Raw genomic sequence first — 22434 nt, forward strand, 5'->3', positions numbered from 1 at the left:
GATGGATGGATGGATGGATGGATGGATGGATGGATGATGGATGGATGGATGGATGGATGATGGATGGATGGATGATGGATGGATGGATGATGGATGGATGGATGATGGATGGATGGATGATGGATGGATGGATGGATGGATGGATGATGGATGGATGGATGATGGATGGATGGATGGATGGATGGATGGATGATGGATGGATGGATGATGGATGGATGGATGATGGATGGATGGATGGATGGATGGATGATGGATGGATGATGGATGGATGGATGATGGATGGATGGATGATGGATGGATGGATGATGGATGGATGGATGGATGGATGGATGGATGATGGATGGATGGATGATGGATGGATGGATGGATGATGGATGGATGGATGATGGATGGATGGATGATGGATGGATGGATGATGGATGGATGGATGGATGATGGATGGATGGATGATGGATGGATGGATGATGGATGGATGGATGATGGATGGATGGATGGATGGAAACCAAAAATATTCATCATCTTCAGTTTTTCTCTTTAAAGCAACAAAAACTTTAATATGATGATTTTTAGCATCAAAACATAAAATCAGAATCTACCTTCTGATGTTGGAACACATGGTTCCTATTAAACACTGAAGAACCTACACAGATCTGGAAGCTTCTACTATTGGCAGGGTTCATAATGACAGGTGAGGAGAATCCATAAAAGGTTCAGTGCTTCATACTGAGGATGGATCATGGAAGAATATTTCATCGTGAAGAGAGAATACCCCAACAATCTGAGGAAACATCAGAGTTCACAGGTCAGGAACCACCAGCCTCGGGGTGATCTTCTGTGGAAAGACCTTCGTGATCACGACTTCCTCCTGGACTCAGGAGAGCCTTGGAAAGACATCCTCATCTGCATCGTCAGCTAGTGTTGTGCAGAAAAATAAACCTGTAGGAACCCATGTCTGAACATTGCTGAGATCTTTGGACATGATCTCATCTCAGATGAACAGGTCTTCTGTGAGCAGATGGGTCCAGTTGTCCAGCCGGATCACGGAGGAGTCCTCCTCCAGACTGTTCTAAGCATTAGCTTTCTGTTCCTGTTTCTCTAGATAACTGCACCCTGCAGCTGATCCACTTCCTCTAGTGTGGAATGTTCTGGACGTTCTGGTTCCTCAGGATAACTGAGTCCTGCAGCTGATCTCTGATGATGATGTAGGTGAAGATGTTCCTGTTTGCGCTGCAGAGCTGAATCAGGAACAGTCTCAGATCCGATGCTCCTCCATCTGGTCGGGTTCACTGCTCGTCCTCCTGATGTTGCAGTTTTCCAGCTGCAGCTCCTTCAGCTCAGATCTCCACCTGCAGTCTGCACCTCCTCCAACACCAGAACTTTGCTTTGGTTTGATCATCTCTCTCCGTGTTGGCTTCCCTTTGGACCTCCTTCCTGTTTTCACCTGGCCCAGTAGAACCTGTGATCGTTTCAAAGCGAATGAATGAAAACGAATTTTGGAAAGAAATCCTGAAAATATATTTTTTATTTTCTGTCCGTTAAACGAAACTTTAAATCCGACGTGCTGACGTCACAGCAGTGAGACGTTCTTGCAGTTGGTTCTGAAACGTTGGTCCCTGTTGTCAGAACCATTACTTTTTTTATTTTTTTGAGAGTTACTGTGAAAATCTAACCGAACTCTCCGGAACCAGTGGTTATCTGTTAACACTGGGCCTTGGTGTGCAACAGGGTACTGTTGACGCAGACTCAAGCTGATTAGGAACCAGAATTCTGCCAGAACCCGTGCTGATGGAGAACCACTACTTGGATGCTGCTGTTAAAAGAATATCCCACGCCCGGCCCTGCTGGTCCAGTGTTTTCCTTCACAATCAGAACCGGATATATTTCAGCAGTCCATTATGGTTCTGCTGTAGTTCTGCAGGGGGTGATAAAAGGGGTCAGTGTGAGAAGGATCCGGGATGGTTCTGTTCGCTGAGGACACTGAGTCCCCTCCGTACGTAACCGGCAGGTATGGTGTTTGGTTCTGTTGCTCGAACATCAGGCTGCTGATCGAGAACCTGCGGCTGAAGGAGCAGTGGGGGTGGTTCGGCTCCAGGTTCTGGTGCGCGGCCTGTTGGTGATGATAATGTTGGAGCGGCACCACCTCCGTCCGACGTGGGTTTAGGTGGACTTGCTTTGACTGAGGAGAAGAAGAGAAGCCGGAACCCGACCTTTGGGCATCGGTACAGGCCTTGGTTCCGGACCTGAAGCGCTTCTGTCTCCGCAGGAAGCAACCGTTCTGGAACATGTCTCCAGAGTCCGGGTGCAGGGCCCAGAAGGAGCCCTTTCCAGGCCAGTCCTTGGACCGGGTCACCTTGATGAAGCAGTCGTTGAAGGAAAGAGAGTGTCGGACGGAGTTCTGCCAGCGCTGCTGGTTCTGCCGGTAGAACGGGAACAGGTCCATTATCCATTGGTAGATCTGGTTCAGGGTCAGCATCTTGGTTCCGGACTGCTGGATGGCCATGCTGATCAGGGAGATGTACGAGTACGGTGGCTTGGCGTAGGTGGAGGCGCGTCTTGAGGTGGGGCCGCTGCAGATCGGTCCAAACCCCGGACTCAGAACCGGGCCGGCACTCTGCAGCGGCGGATTCATGCTGGCCATACCCGCCGCTACCAGTAAAGAACTCTGGCCCGAAACCGAGGGGTTGGTGACCCCAACCGGGTTCACGTAATCCGCGTTCATGTAGCAGGTGCCGGTGATCCCATGCGCGTTCATGTAGCTGCTGTTGGTCGCTGCAGAAGAGCCCTGAGAGAAAATATTAACATTATTATCATTATTATTAGTTGTATTATAAATAATATTTACATTCTCTGCGTTCAGGGTCGCACTGATCCGATCATTCAGATCTAAGTCCTACAGTAAGATTAATATTTCTTTCTTTATTTATTATTTTATTTATGTCCAGGTCTTTGTAGAGCAGAACAAGAACCACCTGAGCGGAACCTAAGTCCTGCACAGGCCCGAACATTTCTAGAGAAAATAACAGAAAAATAATATTGAATTTATTGTTTGTTTGATTTTTTCATTCTTTTTTTATTGCTTGTTTATTTGACAATTTATTTAATTTGTTTCTAATATTTTTTACCATATCTGGATTGCATTTTTCCTTGAAGTCATACATTTCGCACACATTTTTATATTTTAATATTTTCTAAAACGAAGAACTTAACAAGCTCAGAATATTTTACATATTTTGTAACAAAATATTTTCAGTTAATTTAAGATGTGGTTTTATTTAATAGGTTTTGAGTCTTTGTGTTTTATTGATCGTGAAAATGGACCCTTGGTTCGTGTTGTTCCGTTTCTTGTTTTCAGCCTCTCTGACGTTAAACACAGAAAACACTTTTAAACGCAGCCATTAGAAGCAGATTTGCAAACTAATATTATTATTATCTTTATTAATATTATTATCAGGTTTAGGAAAAAGTTAATTAGTTTGTATTATTTAGTCTATAGAATAAAAGCACGTTTTAAAAGCCTCCATAAAGGAGCAAACATCGAAGATTAAACTGAGCTAAACTCCGCAGCCTGAAGTTAAGCTTTGAAATTATTTAAATCATAAAGATCTTTCCCACAGAACTTTTCTCGAACCCTATTTGTTCCTGCAGGATTTTCCAGTTTAAAGTTAAATTCCTCTCCATCCTCCTGCCCCGGACCCTCCGCCCTCCTCCGGCCGCAGCGGAGCTTCTAACCTCGATCTCTCTGTAGAAGAAGCCGCTGCTCCGGTCCAAATGCTCGTGTCCGTCCATCCTAACCGCGCTCCGCATGAGTTGAATCCGAACCGACTCACGCGCACATGAAGTGATCGGAACCGGGCCACCCACCTGACCGAAGGGAGGGTCTCTGCTGTCTGAGCGGAACCTGCACCTGGACCCGCGCTGCTGCGGAGCCTCCGACCAATCAGAAAGCAGCTGCCAGAGCCGGCCAGAGAGCAGGAGGGGCCGCAGGGCAGGGCTGAGCAGCAGGGCCCCTCGAACAGAGCGGCAGGTTCTGGAGAAAAGTAGGATCTCAAAGGAAAGTCCCAAAAATAAATTCCCGAGAGAAATAAGCCTTTAATGTAACACCAGAACCTGAACCACAATGCAGCCTCTGTCCAATCAGCGAACAGCAGAACTGAACAGAAATAAATTCATCTGAGTTCTGATCTTCAATGACTGAAGTTGTTGATTGTAAAAAAAAAAAAAAAAAGTGAAAACACTGAACCCAGTTTGGACTGATATGTGTTACCAGTTAACACACAGAACACAGCGGTGCAGCTCAGTAGAACTGAACCAGCCTGGAGAAGGTTTCAGAACCAAAAGATTAAAATAAAAAATTTCCAAGCAGCTTCTGTGCTCTTATCAGTTAAAATGTGTTTAAAGGACGTAAACCTCCATGATGGACTGAGCATTAAAGCTGCAGCTTCAGTAGCTTCATTCATAGACCCACGGGGCAACGGGTTTCCAGGGTCAGAGGGCAACATCAAGTGGACCTGAAAGGAGTTTTAAAATACCACTTAATGTATTATATATCATTCATCTTTTAAATTATGTTGTATATTTATTCCTATTTATTTTACCTGACATTTTAATCTAATGTTCTGTTGTTTAATTTAATTTCTGTTAATTATAATTTTCTACCAGTGAAAATGACGGTCTTTGACACTGGTTGGCAGAATTTAATCTGCATCTGAAGAACCCAACTGAAGCTGAAGATATTAAACAATAAATCGGGAAAATTATGAACAGAAACATGAACTATTTAATAATAAAGGTCCTCAGGGGAAAACTGAACGCTACAGAAAATGGACATTTTTGTATTAAAATGTTCTTTATTGGTCGGATGTAATATTCAGATAACATTTATTCAGCCAACTTTATACAACGATTTCATAAACTCATTAATATTTATCCAAAGAGCCCATTTAACAAGGTTCTGTTCCAGAAACATCCAATTCTGGACAATCACTCAATTGTCCAAGGAAGGCAGCAGACTGGGTCAAATCTTCATCTGAAACAGAACCAATCCAGCCTGGAGTTACCCCACAGTTAGTTCTAATATTAAGATTAATCTATAATTAAACCCATTGTGCCTCACTTCTTCTGAAACCAAACATAAATATAAACCTTGATAGTTTAAAAACGTAAGAAACATTAGAGGATCAAACAGCTGCTGGAAGATTTTAAATGTGGGCCCACAAGGTTCTTCTAAATATGTTGTTTATATTCTTTATTTAATTTGCCTGTTGTTCTGACCTTGGCCAGCTGGTGGCAGTAATGAGTCATGACGTAAAGAAGCCGTTTGGCCCTCCTCGGCTTCCGTTCAGCGGATGTAGACTGCAGGTCCCGTTTGTCCTGCTGCAGCGTCCTTTTTGGACTCGGTTTCGGTTCGTTTGGTCTCTGCTGCCAGACCCGCTGAGATAAAGGTGAGTTAAATAAGAGGTTAAAGTTCCGGTTGGGTAAAAATTGGCGACTCTGTGTCTCTTGAAACATTAATTTAATCTGTTTTTATGATTATTTAATTTCATCATATTCTACTGAACTTTACTCATTTATTTTTTCATATTGACAGAATTTCTTAGTATTCTTATTCCTAACTTTGGCCTTCTGGAAGATGGGTCCGAACATATTTTCCTAACTGGGTTTTCTCATCAGAAACCAGAGATGGAAATTATGGAGAGCCGTTTCATTCAAAATTAATTAAAATAAATGAATAAATACTGCTATTGATCAATTATTAATAAATATTCCATGAAATAAATAAATATCCCCATGAAATGTATGTAAAAATAATTTTTTATCTTCTTTTATTTAATTCATTTCAAGATTTATTTAATTAAAGATTTATTTATTTATTTTGTTTATTTCATGATGCAGTTTTATTTTGAGATACTTTTATTTTGTAAAGTTACTTTATGTTTTTTATTTTAATCTCTTTTTATTTCATGTTCTTATATTCAAATGAGGGGGCGGAGTTTTATCTGTGGGGCGGCGCTGGGACAGCAGGGCGGAGGTCAGTTCATGGCAGTGGCCGGCAGAAGGCTTATGTTATGGGTCTAACGCTGTTTATTAAATAATAACCAATAATGACATCATCATTTAAAAGTAACAGGCTATAACAATAAGGACATCCCATTTGCCGATAATCAGCATTGGTTTCCACAAAAACACCGGGAACCACTGTGGCAGGATTCTACGCCCGGTCTGGTACCGGAACCCCCTGGCTCGCTCCGCCCTGCTGTCCCAGCGCTGCCCCGCAGATAAAACTCTGCCCCCTCATTTGAATATAAGAACATGAAATAAAAAGAGATTAAAATGAAAAACGGGGTAAAAAGTCACTGAAACACATAAAGTAACTTTACAAAATAAAAGTATCTCAAAATAAAACTGCATCATGAAATAAAGAAATAAATCTTCAAGCAAATCAAATAAATCTTGAAACGAATTAAATAAAATAAGATGAAAGTTCCTTTTAACATAATTATTTTGTTTTATTTCATGGGGATATTTATTAATAATTTATCAATAGCAGTATTTATTTATTTATTTAATTCTGAATGAAACGGCTCTCCATAGAAAACTAGTTATTTAATGATTGTTTATAATACAACATTTGAAAATTAAAAACCAGACTTTTTTGTCTTTGTTGCTAAAAGCAGAAAAGGGAAATTTTAAATTAGGTAAAATTTTTATTAAAATAAAAACCCATGACGACTGATTTTTTTCCATATTCCTACTAAGTGTGCGAGCATTATATATTGTGACTGTAGGAGGCGCTGTTCCTTCTGCCTCCAGTTAGACAGGGGTGTTACCATGGTAACAGAGCAGGTGTGTTTGCAGAGCAGTGTTTCTGTCCAGAAGCTCAAATCAGGCAGGATGTCACAGCTTCTGTGAACATGATGGTTTCTTTCTATTTATTAAAGCATCATTTAGAACCCAGTATAATATAAATATATGTGCACTGCACATTCTCACACTATGCTGACCCGGTTCTGGTGACAAATTGGTTCACTGAGAGACGGATAATCAAGCAGAACCTCTCATTAGGAGTCCAAAACAAGAGGCAGGTTCTGCCTGTACTTTTAGTCCCTGTACAGTAACACCGCTGTCATACAAGTTACTGTAAATACTGTAAATACTGTAAATACTGTAAATACAATACTTCCACTACTTACATGAGAAGTAAGGACTGAAACAGGGACAGATGATTCCATCTTCTAATATCAGAAACTATGAACACATATATGTCTTAAAGGAAATAGTCAAAATCTCAATCATACTTATTTGACCCTCCAGTCTCCCCGTAGTGTATAAAACAGCTTTCCTTGAGTTTTGTCAGATCTTTAGACAACTGCGTCGGTTTCTCAGTCCTGCTTCTCGCTGGAAGTTTTCTTTCATTTTCAGCATTTAAAAAACATCCCATAAAATAATTTGTTTCAAACATTTTAACCTGGTTATATTCAGGTCATAATTTACAGGTTTGCGCCAGTTTTAGAGGTCGGCCAAAACCATGATGAACATTTGAAGTTAAAGTGAGATGATGTAACTGAGCCATTTAAATACTGTTAATATTGTCCAGGAAATTATGCCCAGATTTGCTCTCTTTAAACACACTGATGGTTTACTTCATCACATCACAGCGCCTCCTAGAGGTGTGTGTGATGGTCGCAGAATTAGCTGCATCAAGAACGATGAAACTATGCTTCATTTTTTTGTTTCTCTGAACCAGAAAGTTTATTTTTTATATTAAAAATCTGAAAATAAACCAATATGAATATTTTTCATACTGCTTTGCCACGAAACTAAAAACGTTTCAGATTTGAATGTCACATTTTATATTTTTAACAGACATTAAATCACGCCTCAGGTTTCTGATGAGAAAATCCAGTTATGTGATCAGACCAGCAGGGAATATATTAGTAATAATCTAAATATATAAACCAGTTTTCTAAAAGAACGGAAATGCTGCACATGGATCAGAACCATCAAACCAAACTCAAGCAGAGCTTTGGACATGTTGGAGTCTTTCCAGAGCTTCGCTCAGTTGCTCAAACGAGATTCTGTGCAGTAATCCAGACTGAAAGGAAGGTTGATGTTTCCTGAGTCCAGGAGAATGATCAGATAGATCCAGATAGATCCAGATAGATCCAGATAGATCCAGATAGATCCAGATAGATCCAGATAGATCCAGATAGATCCTGAAACTAGGATCAAAAATGATCATAAATGGATTCCTAATAGATTCATGACTTCTAAATAGATTTTATTTATTTCCATTTCAGGTTTAAATAAATACATAAAACTATTTTTACATTTAGAATACAATAAAATGAAATATATAATTAAATACATATTTTCAGGCCAACTTTATACATACCCATGTAAATAAAAAACACTTTTTTAAAACTGATAGTCTTGTTAATTGCTTCATCACCAGTACAATAAGTTTGATGACATCCTGTTCTTAATCTAGAAGGTCCAGATTGTTGGACCCACTGCTGCCAGCAGTAACAACTTGAACTATTCTGTAAACATCTTCCTAAGGTTCAGGAGTGTCTTCATAGTTAGAGGAGAAAACCAGAACTGCAGTCTCCGCTCTTATTCATCCCAAATCACTTTGGAATATTTTTCCTGAAATGACCATTCTGAAAGCTGATCGGAACCAGCGGTAAAAGCCGGATTCAGCATTAATTTGACAGCGTAACCCAGTTCAGTGTTTCTATCACGGGAACCGGTGGCAGGTTGTAATATAACGGCTGGAAGACATCACCAAGTAGGGATGAGACAAATGCTAGGGTTTCTCTCCATCCTACAAACAGCTGCTCCACACCTGATGCTGGTTCTGGTTCTGGATGCTGTTTAATTGTTTCTGAGCAACTTCAGTAACTTCAGAGCATTATGACTGCTGGAAGGTAAAAGGAGAAACCAGGTCCACCTATAATGTCAACTGAGCATCCTCACATGTGCCTGGACCCCCCAGCTAAACAGGATCAGAACCACAGCTACCTGGATATTTATGTGAGTCCTGGAAGTCAGAGGCTCACACTGCGTAGTATCTGTCAATGGAAATGCAGCACAGGCTCAGAATAGAAGATGTGTAGATTGTAACATCTAAGCTGTCCCGTATTTTGCAGAACAAACGTTCTTATTGCATCCATTAAGTTACAGTGAACGACGTGCTGAAGGGGAAAACTAAAACCCAGACAAGCAGATCAGCAGCAGCTAAAGAGAGAATCAGGTGGTTGGTCGGAGTGTAGAGCTGTCTGAAGTAAATGATAGAAAATATTACAAGAACGTTTCCACAAACCGTAACAACAGACACTAGTCCAAGGAAAAAGAACAATAATATACATATAATAGAGGGTCATGTGACGTCCGTTATCTGAGGGATGCATGCGATTAACACCATGACTGCTGTTGACGGTGAAGTCCACCTCCATCCTGAAGATTTGACTATTATCAGCCTATAATGACAAGAAAAAACCAAATGGGATTCTGTTTAGTGTGTTGTTGACAACTACATGATAAATGTCTCATTACCATATTCACCACAGGTTCTTACTAGCCAATCTGATGCAAGTACCTATATAAGATATGAAAATATTACTGTTAGGGAGACGTACACTCACCGGCCACTTTATTAGGAACACCTGTCCAACTGCTCGTTAATTTCTAATCAGCCAATCACATGGCAGCAACTCAATACATTTAGACATGTAGACATGGTCAAGATGATCTGCTGCAGTTCAAACTGAGTATCAGAATGGAGAAGAAAGGTGATTTAAGTGACTTTGAACGTGGCATGGTTGCTGTCTTGTATCAACGGTTCAGGCTGGTGGTGGTGGTGTAATGATGTGGGGGATATTTTCTTGGCTCACTTTGGGCCCCTTGGTACCAAGTGAGCATCGTGTCAACGCCACAGTCTACCTGAGTATTGTTGCTGACCATGTCCATCCCTTTATGACCACAGTGGACCCATCTTCTGATGGTTACTTCCAGCAGGATAACGCGCCATGTCATAAAGAACGAATCATCTCAGACTGGTTTCTTGAACATGACAATGAGTTCACTGGACTCAAATGGTCTCCAGTCACCAGATCTCAGTCCAATAGATCACCTTTGGGATGTGGTGGAACCGGAGATTCACATCATGGATGCAGCCGACAAATCTGCAGCATCTGTGATGCTATCATGTCAATATGGACCAAACTCTCTGAGGAATGTTTCCAGTACCTTGTTGAATCTATGCCACCAAGGATTAAGGCAGTTCTGAAGGCAAAAGGGGGTCCAACCCGGTACCAGCAAGGTGTACCTAATAAAGTGGCCGGTGAGTGTATGCATGTGTGTGTGAGACAAAAGGACAAACATTATTATTATTGGCAAATAATAAAAGACTACCACTTCTGGTAACGCTACTGCCTCTTCCTATAATACTTTGTCAAGTTTGTAAATTGAGTTGAAGGAATTTTTATGCATATTTTCCATTAAACTTTTCTGTTACATCGTTTATCCCAGACAGACAGGACCTAACCGAACCGATTTATTTTTAGCTTCCTTGAGTCTGTGGTCCGACTTCATCCCAGCAGAACAGTTAAGAATAATCTTAAGACTTAATTTAAATATTTCAGTTTAAATTTGTTACCTGAATAAATCTAAAAAGATATTAGTAATTGAACCCAAACCAAGTTTGTTGGACCAGGAGTGACATCCCCAGTTTTAAGCTGAAAACCTCCTGACAAACATATCGGTTATAATAATTTGCTCCGATGAGGCTCACAGGGGATCCCTGCTCATTAGAAGTAAGGTCTCTGTGTTCGGATGTCTCCTCAGATGTCTGCTAACCCCCTGGGGCCTCTGGCCAGGAAACTGATGAAGGGTGTAATCGTTGTGGAGCTGCTGGGAGTTTTTGGAGCTTATGGACTGTTCCACAAGATGAACAACAGTCAAGGTATGAGATCAAGACTTTAAACCCTGTGTGGTCAGAGGAAACGTCTACAGGAACATCTGTTTGTCTCTTTCACTGCAGAGTTCAGGAACACCATGAACAACAAGTTCCCTTCAGTCCTGGAAGGTGAGTACAGCTTGCTTTGCTCTTTAGATCGGGTTCTGACTGTGGTTCTAACTTCTCTATGAGTCCAGCCGAGTGTCCTGAAGATGCTTCATTCAGACAAAAGACTCCAGGTGCAACGCTTCTGTCCTTTCCTGAGATCTGATTGGTCAGGGGAGCTGCTCTGACACGGGTTCACATCAGATTTGTTCTGAGACGGTCCAATCAGACCCAAAGCTGCATTCACTGAGCTTTCTGACAGAGTCTGTGGTAAACCTGAGGTGGTGCGCTCTGTTCATCCACTGCAGGGTGGAGCAGATGAAGATGGGTTAAAGCAACAGAACTCAAGCTGCCTTAGGTCAGGAGCAGAATCATGGTGTTTATTTCTCTATTGCCTGCGTCACCAGGGTCAGAGGTCAGTAAATGTCAAGTCTGACCAGAGTGCAACGCAAGCTCCACTGAGCTGCAGGCACCTTTATGCAGAGGAGGGTTCTGAGCTCCACCTACATCTCTGAGCCCAGCGCATCTGGTTCTGGTTTCTCTCTAAAAGGCCTGGAACCCTAACCCGCAGATTCTGTTGGCATGGTGACAGTCAGGTGAGCCTGAAGGAACCTGCTGAACTGTTTGTCATAACTCCACCTTGACTGATGTCTGATCCTGAGGACGTTCTGAGACTGAGTGAAGCTCAGCAGGAAGTGATGCTCTGCAGCGCTGCTCTGACTTCCTGCGGTCTGCCAGAGTCTGCTGTCAGTCTGATAACAGAGGAGGCTGATGCTCTGCATATCCCCCAGCAGGAAGCTGAAGCTCCGCGCTGCTGGTCCCTTTGTGCTCTGCGTTTTCACTGGAACAGTTCTGATGAATCCCAGTCAGACACCAACTGTCCTGCTGAGGGTTAATCTAGGTTTACAACACGAAACATTCTCCTGCAGCAGCAGGAAGATTATTACAGCATCAGTGTGTGAGGGAACACCACGGTTTGTCAGGATGGATCTGATCCAAAGTCAGACCAGGAACGAGAAAGGGAATGACATTTAAAATGAGCTGGAACATCTAAATGACCAGCAGAGGGCGGCGTGGAGCGTTGAGGTCATCCGACAGGCACTGGAGCATCTGACAGTCAGCAGCATCCCTCATCACCAGGAGTTGGTCTCAGTATTGATCCAGTTGAATTTCCAGGTTTATTAAAAGGAACTGGAGCCACATTTAGGAAAACGTTTGAAACTTTATTGAAAATCTGATTAATGTGAACTTTATATATGAATCTAATCTTTACAGAGTCTTTCTTCCCTTCCTCTCAGTTTATTACCAGTCCAACGAGTGGGCAGGAGTCTACGGTATCCGAGAGCAGGACCATGAAGCCTGGTCAGCCAAACGGGACTGAGTGTCCATGAGCAGCTACTTCTTTTTCTTGAACGTCCCGCCTCCTGTTTGGGCTCGGCCGAACATCTTTCTCTTGTTGAATGTGATCTTCTTCCTGCGCAGTGTCTTGGAGTCACGTCCGTGGATCCAGTCGTCTCTCTGAGCTTCCCACTTCAGCTGCTTGAGGCCTGTGGGAAGGAGGACAGGTCAGAGAAAGAAGGTCCTGCTTTTTAAAAGTGACAGAACACAGAAGAAAATGGCTTTACTGCTTAAAAAGGACAGGTTGTGTTTTTTAATGCAGTATCTTTCCAGCAGCAGCCAGAGATCCCAGCTTAGATGATCGGGCATGAAGAGTGAGGATAACAAGAACCATTCAGGAGAAAACATTACATCATTCCTGCTCCTTGCAGGTGCAATCCGGACTCCATCAGAACTCCTGCCTGATTCTCAAAACTGGAATCTCTGGTTGCTTCAGGTACTTCTTCCATTCACGTCAAAGAAGCCAATCAGCAGAGATCCTAGTGATCCACCCCTACCCGGTTCTGTTTAGGCTTCAACTGGACTCTGAATGTTTCTGAAGCTGTATCGCTGATGTTCTAAATGCTGCTGGTATCCAGTAAACTAAAATAAAACCATAAAACCACTTCTCTCTTGTTGCTTTGTCTTCACTTCTCCATCCTGATCCAGATTTTCCCCAACACACAAATATTCCAGAATTTATCAGCAATTTTTCAGTTGCTGCACAAATAACAAATGGTTTAACATATGTATTTAGACGCCGTTCTGAACTGGGAATTTCTTTCTGGAAAAGTTACTTCTCACATGATCCGATGGTTCGTCTCCAGCAACAGTTTCCTGGTCTTACCTGCTTTATCCGTGTTTGACATGGCGTTCAGTCCGATGTTGTCGAACCTGGAGTCTGTGTTTTCATCCAGCAGGGAGCCAAACTGAAGGAAAACGAGGATCGTTAGAATTTCATGTACTTTGGTGTCTCCATAACCTGAGTTACCTTCCGAGTCTTTCTGCAGCGCCCCCTGCTGGGTTAATTTTAAACACAAGCTGCTCCAGAACTCAAACTGAAATCTGAATCTAGGAACTGCAGCAGGAGTTTTAAAGTCCGGACAGAGCCAAGCAGGAAAAATCTCTCACCTCCTCAGCAGAAGCAAACATGGTTTTATCTTTCTTCTTCTTTGTCTTTTCCTTTTTACGCTCTGGATGGATCAGGAAAACAGGAAAACTAGGAAAAGATTCTAAATGTTGCAAAACTTCCTGCAGAGTCAAATTAAAGACCGACCTAAAGATCCAGACAAATCCGGCTCCTCTGAGGATTTCCTCTTTCTGTTCTTGGTCCGAGGAGTGATGTCTGGAACCACCGTCTCCTCGTCAGAATCTGCAGAGAAAAGCAAGTTCCTGTTGAAATTCCCAGACAAACTGTTTAACAGCGATGAGGAAGAGCCTGGACATGAACCAACCATCAGGAACATCCTCATCATTGCCATCCTCCAGCTCTGGAACTGCAAGAGGAAGAAACTGGAATTCAATTCAGTTTTATTTCTATAGCACCAATTCACAACACATGTCGTCTCAAGGTTCTTCACAACAGTCAGCTTCATACGTTCTAACTAATCCTATCTATCCAACAGTTCACTCAGATTCAGTTATTTATTCAAATTGGATAAAAAGTTTTTCTATCTAAGGAAACCCAGCAGATTGCATCCAGTCAGTGACTTGCAGCATTCACTCCTCCTGGATGAGCATGTAGAGACAGTGGACAGTCACTGGTGTTGACTTTGCAGCAATCCCTCATACTGAGCATGCATGTAGTGACAGTGGAGAGGAAAAACTCCCTCACACATGGATTCAATAAAAGCAGCTTCTCTACATCCCAAACGATTCCTACCATCATCATCCCTGTCAGGATCCATGAAGGTCCCTCCTTCCTCTTCCAGTTCATCTCCAAAGTCTTCCTCGTCCATGCTGCCTAGAGACACCTCCTCATCATCCAGGTCATCAATATCTGAATCCTCCAGGTCCTCTTGGGCCTTCTTCCCCGTTTTACTCTTGACATTCCTGGGAAACACAGAAAGCGTGATAAAGGTTAGAACCCGGAAATTCTGGAGTGATGAAGCAGATGGATCAACCTCATGAAGGTTCTAGCAGGAAAAGTTTCAGTTTTAGTTCTTGGGATAGGAAGTGTGTTGGAACCAGGCGACAAATTCGCATCAATTGGAAAAATTTGGTTAAAGATCATTTTAAATAAAATGACTTTAATCACGACATAATTTACAATATGTGGAATTTTAAATAAAATTATTTGTTTTTCGTTGTTTGATAGATTTAGGAAACTGATCAGTCAGTGGGCGGGGCTAAAACTGCGGTGATTAAAGGCGATTGGCCAGAAATTGACATACTGTAAGTTACCCCATTCATTTAATCCACTTTTATTTTATATCTACATAAATTGAATTTTATTTCTTATTTTTATTTTTTTAACCAGAAGAACCTGCAGAAATGTCACCATCGTCATCTGGTCCTGGACAAGACGGCAGCAGATCAAGACATCTTCTACTTTTCCAGTTTTATTTACAACAGATCAACAGGTAGCCCTCCATCTCCACGTTTCTGGGAATGTTCAGGGCATTTAGCTGGAATATTCGGGATTCACATTCCTTCAGCAGGTGTTTTGAGGGGGGAATCTGTTAGGACAATGGGATTACTGGACCAGAAAGCTGGTGGCCTAATGCAGCGACACCTACAGGTGAAAGGTGGACTGGCATCAATTGTTTCCAGAAATCCTAACATTTCCAGACAGAATTCTGAAGTGAAAAATTCCCTCAGATCAAACTGGAGCTGCTTCCAGATTTCGAATGATAACTTATCCACGCTGAACATCGTTTCTAATGGATGGTATTCCTGAATCGTTCCGTGTGATCTAGAGCCCAGTCTGTGCATCCGAATCAGTTTGTTTGGTTTATGGATCACCGCGCTGACTGGAATGTTAAACCAAACAGTCCGTCTGGAAAACTCACCCTGCAAAGTCTAGGTCATCCTCAGGTACGTCAGTGAAGTATGAGTCTCCCTCAAAGGAATCTGTTCGGGTCAGACAGAATCCTGCTCAGGTTTATGGCACGGTTTCAAACATCCTTAAAAAAACCCGTGAACATGTTTGTCAACGAGGTATTCCAGCCTGATTCCACCTTACCGAGAACTTCCTCAAACTCCTCGTCGTCCACGTCTTCCACGCTCTCATTGTCTCCGTCCGCCCGCGGTCGCCGACTCTGTTTCTCCTGCTGCCGTTTCTTAAAGAAGCTGCAGAGGGGAGAAACCGGAATCTGAGTAACCTGCGCAGGTAAACCCGGACCCGAACAGCTGATCTCCGAGACTTACCGATAGAAGAAGACTTCATCCACGGGAATCTGGCTCTCTTCTTTGGACAGGAACTCAGCACAGTTCACTGATGGGCGAAACATGGAGTGAGAAACTGAAACATTCCCACTGGACAGATTCACAGGGAAAACTCACCAGGTAAGGAGCTGACAGGGAACCTCTGTTTGGGCCTCAGAGCTACAGAATCCGTGTTTTCTGACCAACAGAAACAAGGAAACGGATCAGTACGGACATCGGGCTGGGATATAACAGAACAACAAGTTTCAATCGGAAGTTGAGAAAATCTTGGATTCCTACGTTTTCCTTTGAGCTGTTTGGGATTCCTGAAGACGAAGCGATCCAGGAACCGGATGAGGGTGAAGTCTTGCAGCGGGTCTCCGGAGTACTGGATGGATTCTCCCTGAGGAGGTGAAAACAAATGAAGGAGCTGCAGAATTCCTGCTGGAAGCACAAACTGAGTCTGGGTTTTACCTGCAAGATGGTTCTAGCAAACAGGGACACAGACGGGTGGAAGTGCTGAGCCAGCTGCAACGTTAGGAAACACAAACCGGGTCAGAACATCAGTCTAAATAAACTACGACATTAGTGTCGGGATCAGCTCCTCACCCGGTGCAGCTCCCATAGTGTGGAGCGATCGGCACCACAGAACAGAGGGTTTCTGTGCAGCGGGTCGTAGGTCTGCGAGCTCCTGGCTCCTGTACGGAACAATCCAGACGTTAAAGCCGGGTCGATCCAGACGGCAAAAAACTTTAAACCTTGGAAGTTTAGCCTGTTTTATCCTTCAAAACCGCAGATCTTCATCAGAACCCAACCGGTCATTAAATAATCCAAGCTCCAAGAAACAGAACCTTTCCAAGAACAGATTTCAGACCGGATCATATACCTTCCAGATTCTGGTGGTGGACCCATGATGCTGTGGGCCGGGTCTTAGGTTCTGCCTCACAGACTCCTTCATCCAGTCTGTCTGCATCCACAAACCGCTCCTCCTCGTCATCATGGTTCTCCTCTGAAAGGTCTTTAAACTCTTCCTCTTCCTCCTCGTCCTAACAGAACCAAGCAGAATCAGAACCAAATCCACAGAACACCAACAGGATTTAATGTCAGGCAGTAATAAACAGAGAAGTTCGGTCAAGATCTGAACCAGTTCTGATCCAATCTGACCCTTTTAAGATCTGGTTCAAACCCAGACTGAACCATTTCTGATACAACTATAATTCAAATTGACCACTGTAGGATCTGGTTCAGACTGGTTCTGACCCATTTAAAATGTGTGTATGACCCAGTTCAGATCCAAGCTGATCTGGTTCTGACTTGGTTTAAACAAATTCTGATATGGTACAGGTTTAGACTGGGTCAGGCCCAGTCTAAACCTGTTCTGAGGCTTTTCTCTTTTCCTCTGGCTGATCCACTTGTGAACTGATACAGATTGAAGGCTCATTCAGATCGGATCGGGTTCTTTTCCACATTGCAATCCCAGTCTGAACTAGAACATTTCCTGGAGAAAACACACTCCTCTCCTTTGATCAGATCAACCAGCAGAACCCAACAGAACCCCAATATTCTCACCTCTCCTTGCTGCAGCAGGATCCGAAGGCCCGGCTTGGCCTTCATCACCTCGGACACCAGGAAGAGCGCTCCGCAGGCGAAACTGGCGCCCTGCTCAGCGCCGACCTGCAGCAGCCGCTTGATGAATGCTTTGACCCGCCGCGGCGCCACATCGGCCTTCAGGGACTTGTAGAGCAGGTTGAGGAACATGTTCTGCCGGGATGAGACCGACAGTCCGGGATCCAGCAGCTTCCTGTAGGGAATAGCAGACTCCTTAAGACTGCCGGTTTTTTTCTGGTTGGATAAATCCTGATCAGGATTCTGGACCGATTCCCGACCTACCTGTACAGGGCCACATAGAAGCGGTCCGACACGCTCTGCTGCGAGTCCAGAACCTGGAAGAGCAGCATGAGCGCCTGCACAGCTGTGTTGAACTTGGCCAGGTGGACCACCCGGAACAACGTGTCCAGCTGCTCCTTCACCTTCTCGTCTCCGGCGTTGGCGTAGGGATAGGCCCGGTTGACCCCGGCCAGCAGGGCGCTCAGCATCTTAGACTCCACGTCCTTTTTCTTGACACAGGCGCGGAAGAAGGAGAAGTAGACGGCGATGAGCTTAGCGGCGAGCGGCGCCTCTTCGTGGCTCAGCATCACCTGGCTCAGGAAGCAGATGGCGTAGTACTGGGCCTTCGCTCCGATGTTGGGCCGGAACATGAGGCGCTCCACCTCGCAGCACACCACGGTCTTCATGTTGGGGTGCCGGTGCAGCAGCGTCTCCAGCAGGTGCGACGCCTTGGCCGCCGTCTTGTACTCTGGGTCTCCCAGCTTGTTGACCACCTGAATCAGCAGCGCCCTCTCCTGTTCAGGGCGGCTGCACAGTAGCTCGTGGGCAGCGGCCAGCGCCTTTGTCTTGGTGGCGGCCACCGTGTCGTGAGCGACGACGTCCAACGCCGCCACAAACTCGGCCACGCGGTGCTTCAGCTGGTGCTCAAAGTACCACAGGATGAGGCGCCGGTCACGGGCGTCGCGGTTGCCGCTCGCCCTCTCCTCCAGCTGGTCAAAAGGGTGCTGGGCAAAGGGGCGGAGCTTCCGGTTCTCTGGCAGGAGGTTGGACAGCAGCAGCTCCCGTAGCGTGTCCAGCGCCATCAAACCCATCCGCCGGCTGCCCTTCTTCTTCACCATGGATACCAGGGTCTCCACGTGCTCCAGCGTGTGGACCGGAGCGTCCTGGATCAGAAGCGTCATGGCAGCCATTCTGTCGGCCAGCACACCAGAGGAGACTACCGTCTTCATCCAGGCAGAGTTGGCTCCTCTCTGTAGGTTCTTCTTGGTTCTGTAGCGGTCCACCTCGGACTCAAACAGCTGTTGAGCCAGCGCCTTGTAGCGGGACACCAGTGCATGATCCTGTTGTGTCTCCGAGCCTTCTGAGGCATATTCCAATTCAAACCACTTCCCGCCAGGTTTAATGAGCAGAACCTGCCGCGGCTGGAACTCAAAAGTGTTCAGGTTCTGCTTGGACTTTTTCCCAACTGGAACCTGAACATTTTCCTCCTTCTGCTTTTTAATCTGAGCGCTGGACGCTTGATTTGCTGCCGACGTTTCCACAACCTTTTTACTCTTCTTCTTGTCTGCTGCGGCGCCACCCTCTGACTTGTCTGGAATGCTCTGGGACTGGGCGTGTGCCTGGATGCCCAGTTTAGAGATGAATCTCTCCAGCTCTCCCTCCTCCAGGTCATCGATGGCTCCCTTTAACCCTCCATCGATGAGCTCTGTGGAGTCATCGATGCCAGCCAGGAGGATGTAATCTGCCTGCAGACGAAGAAAAGGGCTCAGAGATCCCTTAATGGCTGTTTTTACATTTAATACTTTAAAAACTTAAAATGTATCAGACTGATTCAGTTTAGTTCTGATGGCTTCATGGTAGCAACAAGCTAGATTAAACCAGATTATTTAAACCAGATTAAAATGAGATGAATCTGATGAAAACCCAAACTTTATAAGGTGGTCTTCAGTTTTCAGCTTCATATGTTCATTATTTTTCTTGCTTTTCCAAACAAAAGGGAACACCAGATTATCACCATCACTTCAAATTATTCCAACAATGTAGAGTTATGGCTGTTCATTAAACTGTTATGGTTCCTGGTCCAATGTAAACCATGACCCGAGGAGGGAAAGAAATCCGGAAAACTGGACCGCCAATGGTTCAAACTGGTTCCAGTTGCCACCAGATGAATAAGGCTTCAATGATATTTGACTGAAAATAACTTGTGTGATCATTTTGCGTCTGCCTCTAAATGTGCAGAACCTGGCCAGAACACACCATGGAGTGCTGTGAAAAAGCCCAGCTGGTGGGAAACATCTGGAGAGAGACATCAAGCTCAATTTGTGGCAGGCAGAAGAACTGCCACCACCTGCCGCAGGATGCCAGAAGGTGATCGGTAATAAATGCTGATTATCGGTAAATGGGATGTTATTATTGTTATAGTCTGTTACCTTTAAATAATGATTTCATTATTGATTATTATTTCATAAACAGCTTTAGACCCATAACATAAGCTGATTGTATTTACTTGACATGGAAAATAAATAGCACTATGTGTTTGTGTGACGTGTTGAAAGAATGAAGATTTATTGCTCAAACAGCCAGTTTATTATAGAGCATAAATTATCACTCACAGAAAATGATAAATAAATGCTTAAAAACACGCTGGATGTCCCCGGCCCATAAGGCTGCCATCGGAACTACCAGTTCTGCCGGCCACTGCCACAAATTGAGCTCGGCCCTGCTGCATCTGGACCGACATTTCTTCAGAATTTCTCTAATATTCCCAAAATATGTGAATCTTCACATTTATCCGTGCTGTGCTCAGACCAAACACCATTCATCCTCTGGGCCCTAGCTGTTGGAATCGGAACCTCTACCAGGGTTCTGCTCTAACGGAACCGGGTCGGTGATGATGTGAACCCCATTCTGTTTTGTTCTAGCTGCCAATCATGAAGCGAGGACAACCATCTGGAGGTTCCCTCAAACCAAACCAGAACTTCTGACTAACCTGGGTTCCTCCGAGCCGCAGCACCTCCTCCCGGCTGAGCTCCTCTCCTCCTGCAGCCTCCTCTGCCTCGCTGTTCTCCTCCTGCTGGGTCTCCTCGGAGCTCTTGTCCGCCATGCCGTCGGCTACAGCGTGGAGAGCAGCGCCGGATGTAGACAGATAGAGGGAGGGAGACGTTTTAGAAGCAGCGCCGCCACAGGCCAGGGGGAGAACTGCACCACAGACGACACTGCAGATAGCAGCAGGTCCGGAGCGGAACCAGAACCAAAGACAATAAATGCACGATGTGAATGAGTTACCCTGCTCTTTCTCCGTGTTTTTATATGAGTAGAGAAGAAAAAGAAACTTTAGGAAGTCTGGGAAGGAGAAGTTGGGACAGGAGAAGGGAGGGGCCTAGTGACGTCAGGGTTCCGCCAAGGAATGTGGGGGTCACGTGGTAGATGTTTTTATCCATTTCATAATAAACTAGAAATAATAATCATGTTCTTCCCAGTTTGTACCACAACATTCTTATCAGTAAAAAAAAAAAGTCTTCCCAGTCAGAACAAACAGAATTCCTGTTATTCATCTTCCAAAGTAGAAAGTTGCTCATTTACACAGCACTGCTGTCGCAGGTTTTTGCACCAGTGACATTTCAACTCTGTTATGGATACTTTTCTCATCGTTTTATCTTTAGTCGTACAAACGGGCAAGCAACAAAAGATACTTCCTCCTCCGTTTGTTCTGACCCTTACAGTCAGCTGCAGGGTTCAAAGGTTCTTAATGAGAATCAGGAGGTAATTGTTGAGCTCAGAGAAAACCACCCATGGTTCAAAATAGAATAAATTTAAATAAAATACAAAGCTCAACTTGTCCTTTAGTTGTGAAATTCCCAGTGAATCATCAGTAAAGAAAGGTAATTTAAAAAATAGTTTATAAATATGTGCTATATAAATACAATTATCTGAAATTGATGCTGGAGATGTCTGGAGATCCATCTGCATCCTAAACTCTCTCTGCAGACCTCAGGGGTGCAGCTTCCGTTCCAACCAGTGATGCAGAATGTGCTCCAAGCTGCAGGAGTTGCTGGAAATGTTTTTAAACTAATTTAGAAAAATCAGGCAGGTTAACATTCAAACTTTAACATGATTTCATTCAGAGACTCTGAAGTCACATCTAAAGAAATCTGACTAATAAATCTCCAGACTTTGGCTCTTCTTACTTTTTGATGCTGGACTTTTAACATCTGCTTTATAAAGCTTTATAAAGAGCTGGTGCTACCTTCTTTAGTTGGTTGGAAATCCTACTGAAGATGGTGTGTTGTAGTGGAGTCCTGGTTTCAGAAAATGATGAGCCTTTAGGGAGATAAACACCTTAAATTAAGGTGTACCTAATTATTAGGCAGGGCCTGTTCCTCAGATAAACTGGACCAAATTGAGACTGAACTGACTAAAAATTCAAAAACTGAGAAAAGTATTTCAGAAGGATGCTGAAGACCTGTTGAAATGACCAAGATATTGGGTCTAGATCACAGAACCATCAAGTGTTTTGTTACAAATAGTCAACTGGGTCGACAGAAATGGGCTAAGAGAAGAAAAGAAACATTAACTTCCAAATATTTGAGAAAAATCAAACCTGCAGCTACCTGGAAACCATTCTCCTCCAGTGCCATCACATTCCAGAACCGCAACCTACCTGGAGAGCCCAGGAGTACCAGATGTTCAGTGCTCAGAGACATGGCTAAGGTATGGGAAGGCTGAAACCCGATCACCATCTGATCAAGACGCATAAGCTGAAACATCAAGACTGGGCCCAGAAACATCTGAAGATGCATCGGCCCATAAAAGTAAGAAGCACCGAAGACCAACAAAGTAGAGGTGGTATAGGCTGGCATTATTGAAAATGTGCTAGTTGGACCTTCTTAGGTTAAGGATGGACTCAAAATCACCTCGAAACATTTTTTTTTCAGAACATAGTCTGCATCTTTCAAGAAGAGCATCAATCACATTCAATCACTTGCATCAAAGTTCTCTGCTGTGTGGTGAGCCAGGAATGA

At 43.9% G+C, this 22434-nt stretch overlaps 3 protein-coding genes, 1 long non-coding RNA gene and 1 pseudogene across 7 annotated transcripts; 2 read left to right on the top strand and 3 right to left on the bottom strand.

The window, feature by feature from the left end:
• Window positions 1-538: 538 nt before the first annotated feature.
• On the bottom strand, window positions 539-3896 carry LOC124882355 (hepatocyte nuclear factor 3-beta-like). The gene is made up of 2 exons (XM_047388696.1): window positions 3730-3896; window positions 539-2782 (listed from the first exon to the last, which is right to left on the bottom strand). Exons 1-2 carry the CDS (start codon window positions 3802-3804, stop codon window positions 1883-1885), a joined length of 975 nt encoding a protein of 324 aa, XP_047244652.1. The 5' UTR covers window positions 3805-3896; the 3' UTR covers window positions 539-1882.
• Window positions 3897-5306: 1410 nt separating this feature from the next.
• Window positions 5307-13056, top strand: LOC124882146 (protein CEBPZOS-like). Its single transcript, XM_047388351.1, has 4 exons — window positions 5307-5441; window positions 10846-10963; window positions 11042-11086; window positions 12361-13056. Exons 2-4 carry the CDS (start codon window positions 10846-10848, stop codon window positions 12441-12443), a joined length of 246 nt encoding a protein of 81 aa, XP_047244307.1. The 5' UTR covers window positions 5307-5441; the 3' UTR covers window positions 12444-13056.
• On the bottom strand, window positions 8203-9674 carry LOC124882145 (annotated as a pseudogene).
• cebpz (CCAAT enhancer binding protein zeta) lies at window positions 12265-20740 on the bottom strand. 3 transcript variants are annotated; one of them, XM_047388349.1, is made up of 17 exons: window positions 20403-20734; window positions 17696-19158; window positions 17375-17606; window positions 16692-16851; window positions 16415-16503; window positions 16280-16333; window positions 16106-16208; window positions 15944-16003; window positions 15809-15875; window positions 15624-15730; window positions 15451-15511; window positions 14322-14491; window positions 13894-13935; window positions 13716-13811; window positions 13571-13632; window positions 13287-13368; window positions 12265-12609 (listed from the first exon to the last, which is right to left on the bottom strand). In XM_047388349.1, the coding sequence occupies exons 1-17, from the start codon at window positions 20514-20516 to the stop codon at window positions 12458-12460; spliced, it is 3114 nt and encodes a 1037-aa protein (XP_047244305.1). In that variant the 5' UTR covers window positions 20517-20734; the 3' UTR covers window positions 12265-12457. The 3 variants fall into 3 exon arrangements, with proteins under 3 accessions (XP_047244305.1, XP_047244303.1, XP_047244306.1); XM_047388347.1 differs by having other exon boundaries at window positions 15944-16208; window positions 20403-20740; XM_047388350.1 differs by lacking the exon at window positions 13894-13935 and having other exon boundaries at window positions 20403-20737.
• On the top strand, window positions 14524-20472 carry LOC124882147. Of its 2 annotated transcripts, XR_007041819.1 has the most exons (4): window positions 14524-14833; window positions 14919-15021; window positions 19652-19780; window positions 20335-20469. It is a non-coding gene; the product is annotated as an uncharacterized LOC124882147 (long non-coding RNA). The 2 variants fall into 2 exon arrangements; XR_007041820.1 differs by having other exon boundaries at window positions 14524-15021; window positions 19652-19787; window positions 20335-20472.
• Window positions 20741-22434: the final 1694 nt, after the last annotated feature.

The sequence above is a fragment of the Girardinichthys multiradiatus genome, chromosome 15 (assembly GCF_021462225.1).
Source record: "Girardinichthys multiradiatus isolate DD_20200921_A chromosome 15, DD_fGirMul_XY1, whole genome shotgun sequence".
Classification (NCBI taxonomy): Eukaryota; Metazoa; Chordata; class Actinopteri; order Cyprinodontiformes; family Goodeidae; genus Girardinichthys; species Girardinichthys multiradiatus.

Excerpts from the sequence above, each read along its gene's own strand:
- cebpz (XM_047388347.1), bottom strand. The coding sequence starts at position 20,516 with ATGGCGGACAAGAGCTCCGAGGAGACCCAGCAGGAGGAGAACAGCGAG. Across the intron at positions 16,334-16,414 it reads CACTATGGGAGCTGCACCGG|CTGGCTCAGCACTTCCACCC; the intron begins GTGAGGAGCTGA and ends CTAACGTTGCAG. Across the intron at positions 15,731-15,808 it reads GATGAAGTCTTCTTCTATCG|CTTCTTTAAGAAACGGCAGC; the intron begins GTAAGTCTCGGA and ends TCCCCTCTGCAG.
- LOC124882355 (XM_047388696.1), bottom strand. The coding sequence starts at position 3,804 with ATGCGGAGCGCGGTTAGGATGGACGGACACGAGCATTTGGACCGGAGC. Across the intron at positions 2,783-3,729 it reads TCTTCTACAGAGAGATCGAG|GGCTCTTCTGCAGCGACCAA; the intron begins GTTAGAAGCTCC and ends ATTTTCTCTCAG.
- LOC124882146 (XM_047388351.1), top strand. The coding sequence starts at position 10,846 with ATGTCTGCTAACCCCCTGGGGCCTCTGGCCAGGAAACTGATGAAGGGT. Across the intron at positions 10,964-11,041 it reads CAAGATGAACAACAGTCAAG|AGTTCAGGAACACCATGAAC; the intron begins GTATGAGATCAA and ends CTTTCACTGCAG. Across the intron at positions 11,087-12,360 it reads GTTCCCTTCAGTCCTGGAAG|TTTATTACCAGTCCAACGAG; the intron begins GTGAGTACAGCT and ends CCTTCCTCTCAG.